Source organism: Dreissena polymorpha, chromosome 11 (genome assembly GCF_020536995.1).
Source record: "Dreissena polymorpha isolate Duluth1 chromosome 11, UMN_Dpol_1.0, whole genome shotgun sequence".
NCBI classification, from domain to species: Eukaryota; Metazoa; Mollusca; class Bivalvia; order Myida; family Dreissenidae; genus Dreissena; species Dreissena polymorpha.
In genome coordinates this window covers 49,057,400-49,069,586 of record NC_068365.1, presented here as the reverse complement: position 1 = coordinate 49,069,586, position 12,187 = coordinate 49,057,400, and the positions used below count along the sequence as shown (strand labels likewise).

The window sequence follows — 12,187 nt, the reverse complement described above, 5'->3', positions numbered from 1 at the left end:
TATAAAATATATAATAAAATCCGTTTTTTACCCAATTAAAGTGTTATGGTCAACTTAATATTTAAACCATAATATATTGGGATGTTAAATTGTCAGTTTCAATTTGCTGATGTTTTCCATATACCGCTTCGTCTTGTAACCAATACTACTGAGCTTATCCCTAGCCTAGGAGGAAGCGGAAATCAATCAGGCAAAGGCTTGAATTTGATCGAGCGTTGTTTCCCATAGTTTGTCAAGCGCCTGGATGGTGACAGAAATCGGATTTGACACGAAGTAAATTTTATTTTAAACCTTTAAAATGACGTCTCCAGGCATCTTACCATCGCACCAACGCTACCTTAATGGCGTTCCGATTCCCGTTGCCAGAAAGTCTCTGCGCATGCGGGAGAAATACATCATTGTGTTGGTATTCTTAACTTTTGGGATGGTGTGTTTTGGAGCATTCTTTTTCTTACCAGATCTCAGGGATAGAGTTACTGTCACAGACATTAGGCGTCAGATGCAAATGGGTGGTGAAGAGATATTTAATCCAGGGCATAATGCCATCCATTTAGACAATCACGGTGATTTGATTGATGTTCACAAGATAGATGACAAGGCAAAAATCGGCGCTAAAATTGCGGAGGACTGGGCAAGACAGAAGGCTATTGAGGAGCTTAGTAATAAGCTTCAGATGCCTAAAGAAGACACCTTGAAAGTGAAACAAGAGATTGAGCAAGAAAAACAGAAACATAAAGAGCAAGAACGTGTGAAAGAAATGGCTATTGAAGAAGAAAGAAAAAAGCAGGCACTTGAGCAAGTTCACAAGGAACATGAAGGTGGTGATGGAACTAAAGGTGGAGAACCATCTGATCCCGCAGTGAAACAGAAAAGGGATAAAGTCAAAGAGGTAAAGTGACTTATATACAAATTTTGCCACATGTATATGCAAGCAGTGAAAACCCAGTGAAGAAATGTAACTTTTTATGCCCCCGGTAGGGTGGCATATAGCAGTCGCACTGTCCGTCCGCCTGTCGGTCCGTCTGTCGGTCCGTCTGTCTGTCCGTCACACTTTTGTGTTTAGGTTTCGAAAAATGCTCATAACTTCTATGTCCCTTCAGATGTAACCTTCATATTTGGTATGCATGTTTATATGCACAAAGCCTTTCCATGCGCACACAAATTTTGACCCCTTTGACCTTGAACTTAGGGTCCGCGTTTAGGTTACGTTATTTGCGTTTAGGTTTTGAAAAAGCATTTTTCGGGGGCATATGTCTTCCGATGGAGACAGCTCTTGTTTCTGTTTATAAAATGAAGGTTTTCATACTTAGTGCTTAGCAAGAGTGTGGTACGTTGAAATCATTTTCAGGTAATGGTTTAGTTATAAAATAATACATTGTTACCATTTTAACTGTAGTTCACATGCTTTTCTATAGCTGTAACCAAGTGTAAACTACATCCATAAACAATTCTTTAAAGTCATTGAGCTTTCAAAATTAAACTCCCTACAAAATGATTTCCTCCATTTAGTGATAACATATGAACTAATATCCTTTTCATATGTTTCTTCCGATTTAATATGTATAACAACCCTTCCCTATAGCCTTATTAAAACATATAGAACAGCTAGCCTAAAGTTAAACAAGAAATTGCATGACAAAATTTGTTCAATATTTACTTGGCTGGCTGGTATTTTGGTATCTACTCATCTAGCGCCATCAGAACTTAATACCAAATTGGCAGGCACCTGGGAGGCTGGAATCCTTTGCAACAGTAAATCAGCAGTCAAATTTGCCCTTTCCTGCATGCACATTTCAGTAGTCATTAGGGTGCTGGTTAGTGCTGCAACAGTAAGCCTAAAACCGTATTGCAATATATTGTCAGTTCAAAAACCCATATTGCAATATATTGCTAACTTGTACCAGGATTATAACTCGCCAGCTAATCACCAAAACCAACTTTATTACATGAACATAACCTTTGTATTGCTTGTTAAGGTTCTAGTTATATCCTATTGGCAATTCTAGCCTTTTGTACAAAATGCTTTATAAACACAATTAACTCTTTTTTGGTATGACGTGCAAAAGCAGATATTGCGGACTCCCATGTAACAATGCTACTCCGTATAATAGACTTTTTAGAATGCTATTTTTACGTGACAATTTATTTTTACTTAACCAGGGCTTTTTTGGCATGATTTTATAGCCGAAATTCGGCTATATTCCCAATCGCAAAAAGTATACTTTTTTCCCAAAATTTGCTAAAAAAATTCCCAATTGGGGAAAAAAAACGCTAATGACATCAGCTGTTTCGCTTTACGCAAAGCGTAGTCCGATCCGGTCTCGTATGGGTTTTAGACTATACTTCGATATGGATAACATCGGCATTATCAGTGTGCACAATACTCTACGAGTTCTTCAGGTGCTTAGTATAATTGCGATGAAATTCAAGCGTTTTGTGATTCTGCCTCATGGAAAACAAATATGTCCCGCAATTCAAAATATTACGTGAAAAAGATTCTTAAGCAAAACCCTGGCGGCAAAACGAAAACTGTTAATTTTGTTAAGTAAGCGTCATTAAATAAACAAACATCGTCAAGAAGTACAAGTCTTCCCATTGTAACTCCTTCCATTGTTAATGACAGAAATTTAATAACAAGTGGCTCTTTTCATGCTTTTGCATCGTTGCATCATCGTTGATTTCCGAAAGCAAAGTGATGACTGATATTCAACATCTTGAAAGCAGTAGTACTTCAGAAAAAGATGAAGCGCCTCCTAATAAAATGGTGCCTGATGTGACTGAAGACTTTGTGTGAGCTTTTTATGTGGAAAACTGTTGATCATGGTGGTGTTTGTGATTAATAATGCTGAACTCATTAATGTAGTTTTAAATCCCAATTTATTTTTCCAATTTTTTGAAAATGCCGATGAAATTTCCAATTTCAAAGCCATGGGCTATCTTCCCAAAAAGCTGAAAAAAAAGCCCTGACTTAACACTGATTTGTTTTGTTTACCTTGATATCATTATTTTGGATGGCTTTTCTGGATGAATTGTGGATGAAATTTTGTAGAATTTTCATATCAGTATGATGAAAATCATATTGCAATACATTACATGTATGCGGATTGCGTATTGCGATATATACCGATATACCGGTATATTGTTGCAGCACTAATGCTGGTAGATTTACACATCAATTATTGATAATCAAGAAAACAAAAGCAAATATTTACTGCTTAAATACAGACACAGTCAAGCTCACAGGGACCTCAGTGCTCCAGCTAGGATTTGAAAAGGGCAGGGGGGGCTATGATGTCAAAGGGGCACTTACAACGCACAGAATTTTGTCAAAAGGGCAATTTCGATAGCACAGTTGTATCTGGAATGCTTCCTGTTGCATATTTATTTTTATGTTATTAATAATTGTTAAAATATATTATTTCCATTATTATTAAACCATGCAAATAAAATTTCTACAATGAGGAATAAAATAATTACAATGTTATAAGAGATTTAAAAATTATAATATGTCTTTAAAAAAGGGCAGGACGGGGCATAAGAAGGGCAGGGCCTAGCTTGAGCACTGGGACCTGTAGTATTACATGTACATGGGTTTCCGCTTAATATCAAAAGAATTCTTAGAATCATATAAATTAGTGTGCTTGTTTGTCTTGACAAAGGATGAGCTCTTATGATTTTCAAATCCAGAGATTTGAGGTCAATGGATGACCTTTTCATTAGAATTTTGTAATAGGTAATAGCCATAAGCGCAATAATTGTAAATTCAGGCACAGGGATATCCCTGCGCATAAAAGCAGATGGGTTAGGTCTATCATAATACATGTGTACCTACATGTTTGACTGCCAAACCTCAATACATGCGGTTATTTAAACCACTTTTATGAAGTCCTTTGGGTGGTCTTATTAGCTGGGTTTTACTGTTCTGATGTTTTGGAAATTTAGGTCTCAAGTGTCCATTTGCATGTGTCAGAGTGGCTAAGTGAAATATATATGCTATATAAAATTAAGTGCAAAGAACTTTTAAATCAATATAAATGTACAAAGTACATGTCGATGTCTGCCCAATAGTAATACATAACGAAAACATATTTGATATCATGAGACTTCTATTACTTAGGAACCTGATGAGAATTGATTTGTAATGTAATCTGAATTAAAATTTCATAATGACATGATTTTAAAAGTTCATACATATATGCTTCCTTATGTGTTGTTATTGCTTAAGGCAATATTTTTAACATTCATGAGCTTGGTTACCTTACATGACAGTTAACCATTAAACTGACATTTTGTCAATCTTTTTTTTGGAGAAACTGTTTTTAAATTAGAAATTAACGTTGATATTAAACTGAAATAGGAGTAGAAACATGTGTTACCCACAGTCGGACCGGCTAGCTTAGTTTGTAGAGTGCTGCACTATAAATCTGAGGATCAAGGTAAGGAGACCCAGGCCAGGTCACATAACTTGCACGAGGATTAATCATGAAATCTCATCTACAGCCATTCTTCCCCTACCTCTGAATAAATCAGCACTTGTCAGATACTGTCATAAGTAAGTACTCTTAGTACTTGTAAACCAGCTAATCCAGGAAAAGTTAAAGTGTGAGTCGGTCAAAAGTGTGAACCGTGATATGGCTGAATTACTGTTGAAAACAGAGAAAATCCAACCAAGCACACAAACAAGTGTGTACAATTATAATCATTTTATTCCAAGTTAAAAAAAAGCATCGTTTCATATTTTGTATTTTAGCATCTATATTATCTGTATCTACATGTATATAAGTGGACAAAAGTGGAATCATTAAATGGGTATTAAAATTGGCAAGGCTTACTGTGCATAAGCCATTTATGAATTATCTAATTTATAGTCTATTCTTTGCCGACACTTGACATGTCTGTGAAGTGAAATTCCTGGTAAATGAATGCACTTAAAAAGAAATACTTACAATGCAAAGCTCTAAAGCTGTTTTTGAAAACTTAGCATAATAATTATAGCAAAATAGTTTGCTTTCATAAATTATATTATTATTACAGTAATACTGGAACTTTCTCTGGCCATTCAATTCCCCTAATCCATTTACTATCACTTCATAAAAATGAACTACTTAATTTTAGCATTTAATTAACAGGGACAGTTACTTTTAATTAATAACAATTGACTGCCCCCACCTCCTGTTAGTTCTTGCCCAATCGCGATTGATCTTGCATGTGCATAACCAACACATAAGAAACTGGCTGATGCGAATTCCTAAAACTTGCTATTTGCCAATATCGTAAATTAAAAAATGTATGTGTCATTGAATTTTTTTTTTTTTTTAAGAAACAAAACCACAAGAATTTTCTTGCAGACAAACATTAATGAATTTGCAAAAAAACGCCACATAAATGCAGACAGTAGTAACCGTAATAGAACGGCACATCCGATGCTTAGTTTTAGTTTATCGATGAATTATTGCGTGTTAATAATCACAAAAATTGGGAATGTGAAACTCGTCTATTCTTCCAATGTGCATTGACACCATTCCCTCAAAAGCATCTCCCGGCCCCCTAAACACAACACCACAACAACAAAACACAATCAGTAATTTTGATTCAGCTATTATTATTCTTATGCATCAATCAGGTGTTTAAAACGAAACAGAATCATAATTTTTGATGCAAGAGTTTTATAATTTTGTCACTTTTGACTCCTCAAAATTATCAGCCTTGTATAATTTTGATGCAAATGTTACCATGAAACTAACGTATTTAATTGTATTTTTGTTAAGTACATGTAATATACTCAAATCTATACAAAGCAACATTTGAAGAATTATAAATAAATATTCATAATCAAACTATCTTGACTTCAGCTACATGTATTTGACCCCTGAAAATTTTGTTTTAAACCTGGAATTTCAAGCACGACACAGGTCTTTTCCGCCCTCTGCCACAGGTCCGAATATCGGCCCCATTCTCAATGCAAATCTGGTTGTTTTTTCCCAATTGAAAAAAAAATTCCCAATTCCCCGCAAAACAAAAATATTTAAAAAAAAAATATTTTTTTAAACCTTTAAATATATAAGTTAACCTGATCCAGTGTAGAAAATAGAAAAATATTGCATAATTAAATTTTCTGTTGCCTTTAATTAGTTTTAAAAACAGTAAAATATGTTAAATTGATTATTTAAGACTTTCCTTATTTTCCCCAAAATGCGGAGTTTCCCTTGATTTTTTCCCCCAAAATCAGATAAAAAAATCCTGCACTTATCACACATGTTCATAATATTTTGTAAAATTTTAATAATATGTTATCAAAAAAGTCGTTATTTACCAGATAACGGCTTTTTTGAATTATAAGAAACACTATTCACATGCCATTATTTTTCCCAATTGAGCCAGTTTTGCGATTAATTTTTTTCCCAAAATGGGGTTTTTCACGACGCGAAATTCCCAAAATTCCAGTGTGGCGTTTTCTTAAAATGGAGCGGAAAAGGCCTGTGACACCATTTAAATCATAATAATGGCCCAGTATGGCAAACATACTTAAGTCAATATGCTGACTCAACTTTGTATTTTTTCTCAATTTTTGAGATGAATTTGTTATAATGCTTAATTTGGTGTCCAGAAAAGCTTTTTTCGATGTTTGAGTCCCATTCAACCCTTAGTTTGAGTAGGAATGTGTACATATTCTTGTAGCTGAGATTTGAGTTTGATAATGAGCAGACAGACATTCTCAATACTCAGCTGAGTGGATACTCAAATATGTGTCGCGTTCTGAGACAATTGGGCTTAATGCATGTGCATAAAGTGTCGTCCCAGATTAGCCTGTGCAGAGTCCGCACAGGCTAATCAGGGATGACACTTTCAGCTTTAATGGTATTTTTAGTTTCAAGGAAGTCCCTCCTTACCGAAAATCAAGTTTAGGCTAATCTGGGATGACACTTTACGCACATGCATTAAGCCCAGTTTTCTCATAACACGACTCATATCATCTTCTAAGTTGAGCAAAAAATGTTCATGATACGGGGCACTTTTTTGTTAATCTGTTGAAATCTCTCATTTAATAATGGTTTAACATTTAGATGATGAAACATGCCTGGGACAACTACAAGAAGTATGCATGGGGAGAAAACGAATTGAGACCAATCTCCAAGAAGGGTCACAGTGCCAGCATATTTGGGTCGTCAAGTCTAGGAGCCACAATCATCGACGCTCTAGACACTCTGTACATAATGGGGATGGACCAGGAGTTTAAAGACGGCAGAGACTGGGTGGCCACAAACTTCCACTTCGAAGGGGTAATCTTTGTCATTCATATAGTTTAAACGTAGCAGTGTTTTTTTTCGTTCAAATTCGGGTCCTTTATGGGGGATCCATTCCCAATGGAAAAAAGTATATGTTTTTCCTAATGGGACTTGAAAATTCCCAATTGAAGACTTTCAACAAAAAAATGTTTGTTTCAAGAAGTCTCGACTCCAGCCCAATAAGTAAAACCTTATTGAATATAATATTAATATCACTTTTATACTCAATTTACAGTATTTGTTAGCAAAATATGAACAATACTAATTTCCTAAATTTAGTCAAAATTACTCGAATTTTCCCAATGTAAAGGGACCCGGCGCAATTCTCAAAATGGTGAAAAAAACACTGGGTAGTCAAAACTTTGTATTTAAGACTAATTGCATTGAAAGTGTATGGCTTATTGAAATGCTTAAAGTACACTTCCTTGGTGTCTTTGAGAAATCATGCTCCCAAATTGTGGATCAAACCGATGAACTCCCATTGCTAGGCAGATGAAAAAACCATGCCACATTGACCTCTATTGAATTGATTTGTTTGAACTCGGAAACAAAAAATCAAATAGTTTCATGGCTTTCTCTGCCAATCACCAAATCAACAAAATCCTTTTTTATTACATTAAGGTAAAAAAATGTAAAAGTATTTATTTTAAACAAGCCGTCATTCCAGAACAAGAATCGTAACCTCATTTAAAATGTATTGCATTTCAAGGTATTAAGGTTTATTCGCGGTCAGTACAGGAATAATTAACCAGGTTTTCCGAAGGAAAAAACTGGTTATTGGATTGGCGAATGCGGGCGGGCTGGCTGGCTGGCGGGCTGGCTGGCGGGCTGGCGGAATAAGCTTGTCCGGGCCATAACTATGTCGTTCATTGTCAGATTTTAAAATCATTTGGCACATTTGTTCACCATCATTGGACGGTGTGTCGCGCGAAATAATTACGTCGATATCTCCAAGGTCAAGGTCACACTTTGAGTTCAAAGGTCAAAAATGGCCATAAATGAGCTTGTCCGAGCCATAACTATGTCGTTCATCGTCAGATTTTAAAATCATTTGGCACATTTGTTAACCATCATTGGACGGTGTGTCGCGCGAAATAATTACGTCGATATCTCCAAGGTCAAGGTCACACTTTGAGTTCAAAGGTCAAAAATGGCCATAAATGAGCTTGTCCTGGCCATAACTATGTCATTCATTGTGAGATTTTAAAATCATTTGGCACATTTGTTCACCATCATGGGACGGTGTGTCCCACGAAAGAATCACGTCAATATCTCCAATGTCAAGGTCGCCACGACTAAAAATAGATTAAAAAAAAAAAAAACTTACAAAGGGGGTTAATTTTTTTTGGTCATTTCAAAAGTTCAGTTTGAGTTTTCTCCCTTTATCAGATTTTTTTTTCACAATGAAAACCTGGTTTTGTGACAATTTTGTCCCTTGTTTTATAAATGCAATTGTGTTAACTGGGTGAAATGGAATTTTATTTTGGCTAGAAATATTTTAAATGAAGATATTTGGTGATTTTATTATGGTATCATGTCAATATAAAAGATTCTTAATGCAGTGCTCCAGCTAGGCCTAAATGGAAGGGGGCGTGAAAAAAGGCGATCTATCAGAAACGATTTTGACGCTGAATACGAAGACAAATATAGTGTTTCGTAACCTTTTTAATCGATAACTTCAGACGCTAAAAAGATGCGACGACCAGAAAAAATGGAATCCTGCGCGAGCAGTACATGTTTCGCTGTCGTGACCGTTTTAACAAATTGTGGTGAAAAGTTGCTGCAGCCAACCCTTAAAAATATAAACACATCTTCTACGTTCTGTGACTTATTTGAATGTGTTTGTTTACATTCGAACATGCATCTATCAGCAGATACCGTTGAAGCATGTTCAATTTCAAACAACATCGGGAAACATGAAGTTTTTTTTATACTTTTTCTTCATTAAATGGGCATATGGACGGTATTTCCCTATATTATGTAGGCAAATTTTTTCTATAAAAAATAAACATAAAATCATGAAATGCTTTTTAAAAGTTTCACAGGCACATGACCCCAACCTATAAACAAGAGCAGACAACTGTATCAAGCATTTTGTAAGAATTATGGCCCTTTTTCCACTTAGAATATGCATATTATTGAATATAAACTCTATGTTAAAGTTTGCATACCACCTCAAATATTTTCAATCTTTACCAACATGACCCCAACCTATAAACAAGAGCAGACAACTGTATCAAGCATTTTGTAAGAATTATGGCCCTTTTTCCCCTTAGATTTTCTATGTTAAAGTTTGTGTACCACCTCAAATATTTTTTATGTCCCTTGACGTATTGCTTTTATATTTTGCATACTTGTTTACCAACATGACCCCAACCTTTAAACAAGAGCAGACAACTGTATCAAGCATTTTGTAGGAATTATTGCCCTTATTTGTCTTTGTAACTTTGAATATTTTGTTAAATTTTGTGTTTACATCCACTTTATACTTCTTAAGTATTAAGGCTATTGCTTCAAATACTTTCTTACTATCATGATGTTACTGTACCTGGCAAGTTGAATTTGACTTACCTTTGAATGACCTTGACTCTCAAGGTCAAATTAATTAATTTTGCTTAAATTGCCATGACTTCTTTATTTAAGATCAGATTTGATTCATACTTTGACAAAACAACACTTACCTGACATACCACAATAGACTTCACCCAAACTATCCCCCATGCCCCACCCCAGAATCCCCCCCCCAAAAAAAAAATCATCTATTAAATGACCACACACCCACATTATACCCCCCTCTCCATGATGGCTTACGTTATACTGTCAAGCACTCGAATAGTCGAGCGCGCTGTCCTCTGACAGCTCTTGTTAAAATACATGGTTGACGGAACATGTTTAACAGCTAGGTCCGTGTATTTCAGAAACATCAAATAAGTTCTTTGTAATGTATAAATTTATTTCAGAAAAATACAATACCGTACTAGCCATCGATAAGCCCTTTTTAAAATAAGGTACATGTAGCGACAGTGGATTATATGCATGACCTTTGTCCGACTCTCTGTCATTATCATTTTGATGATTGTCTCTCTTCAAGTGCTATTGCAACATGGTATACCTTTTCACAGCTTGCACCATGGTATACCTTTTCACAGCTTTCACTGTTTAAAACTTCAAACAAATATAAGTAGCAGTAGGTAAACATGTGTCCCTCACTTCAATGATATGGTTTACATGTATATTTCGTGGTCATAGGTCATATGCAACTTACTCCTATAAATATGAGGTCGATATATATTCTTTGTATAAGAATTGATTTGAATTTAAAATATAGCTGTTTAAACCTGTATCTCTTGATAATGCAATATTTTTCTATCGAAATGTGATTATTTTTTTTATTCTTTGCTCTTCGCTTGCTCGAGAATTTTCTTGTTTTCAAAAAAAAAAATTTTTTTTATTTCGCTCGCCTCTTCAACTTTTTTTCAAAAAAATCCGTAGACCAACAAATCAATTTGGAGTGGCCTTAGTTTTGTTTTGCTTTTTCTTTGCTGATTTGTTAAATTCTTATAACAAAGTTTTCCTATAATGATTTATTGAATTTTATAAATAATCCATAAATCTTTTTGTCAGGCATTCATGCATTATTTATCTCTGTGGAAACTCCTACGTAACGGTTCTACTTAAATAATAAACAAAATGATGTTCATACAAATAAATATATTGATTTTTATTTTCAATGTCATGTTATAGTGGATTTGCAATGTCTAACAGCAACAGGTATTGATAGAAGACTGTCACATGTTATCATTAATAATTAATATAATTACTGGTCCATGAAGAACATTCATAATACATGATTATCCTGGTGTAAATTTTACACATCAATTGTTTCCTATATTTGCATTCCGGTTTTTTCTTACGCATTTTCATGATTTTAATTAGACCAGACCATACTAAGTGAGGTACTGTACTTAAATATATTTGTGCATTAAGGTCAGTGTAAGGTTAATATTGGTAACCTATAATAATTGCATACATTTTATACCTTTTTAGCTCACCTGAGCGATAGCTCGGGGTGAGCTTTTGTGATCACTCAGCGTCCGGCGTCCGTCCGTCCGTCCGTCTGTCTGTAAACAATTTGTAAACATCTTCTTCTACTAAACCATTGAGCCAATTTCAACTAAATTTCATGTGGAGCATCCCTAGGTCATGGGACAAAAGAATTGTTAAAAAAAATATGATCACATAACCAAGATGGCCGCCATGACCATATATGGTAAAAACCTTAAAAAATCTTCTTGTCAGAAACCGCTCATCAGATTTTCAAAAAATTTCACAGGGATGACCTTTGAAGGCTCCCCTGAAAAAGTTGTTCAAAGAAATTTGATTCGTCAAAAAACATGGCCTCAGGAGCTCGTTGAACTTTGCATGTTTATTCGTTTTTGCCTATTTTGTGAAAACTTTCAAAAATCTTCCACATTTTTTGTCCGATCCGTTCCAAATTTGCACAGTGTCTTTATATCAATGAGGACACGAACCCTACAAAAAATGAGCATTATTGGTCCATGAAGTACAGAATTACCTCCCCTTGAATTGAGAAAATGGTGTTTATGCAATAAAGTCCAAATTTTTCATCCAATTCTTTCCAAACTTGTTTATATATCAGATTAAAGAGAATAAAATTTTCTTTATTATGGTTTTTCTTTCATGAAAATCCATAAAGGATAAGTGTTATTAATCGTTGCTTAATTAATGAACAATGCGAATTATCGGTATTGATTTTTTTCCTGACATGCCGTCCCAGATATTAACCGCTTTCAGCTGTAGACTGTGCATCAATACATCGCCGTGTTATTGACCTGAAAAATTCATACGCAGTCGGCATTAACACCGGTCATCGAGACAAA

The 12,187-nt window shown here is 34.9% G+C and overlaps 1 protein-coding gene and 1 long non-coding RNA gene across 3 annotated transcripts in view; both read left to right on the top strand.

Annotated features, from left to right (window-relative positions):
- The first annotated feature begins 203 nt into the window (after window positions 1-203).
- The window catches only part of LOC127851827 (mannosyl-oligosaccharide 1,2-alpha-mannosidase IA-like), a 51,861-nt gene continuing 39,877 nt past the window's right edge, over window positions 204-12,187 (top strand). For both annotated transcript variants that reach the window (XR_008035980.1, XM_052385755.1), the window contains exons 1-2: window positions 204-889; window positions 7,065-7,280. Coding sequence is in view for 1 of the 2 variants with exons in the window: in XM_052385755.1 (XP_052241715.1) it covers window positions 299-889; window positions 7,065-7,280 (807 nt within the window). In the remaining variant the exon portion in view is untranslated. The remainder of the gene's footprint in view (window positions 890-7,064; window positions 7,281-12,187) is intronic.
- LOC127851871 (uncharacterized) lies at window positions 7,620-8,733 on the top strand. The gene is made up of 2 exons (XR_008036000.1): window positions 7,620-8,267; window positions 8,430-8,733. It is a non-coding gene; the product is annotated as an uncharacterized LOC127851871 (long non-coding RNA).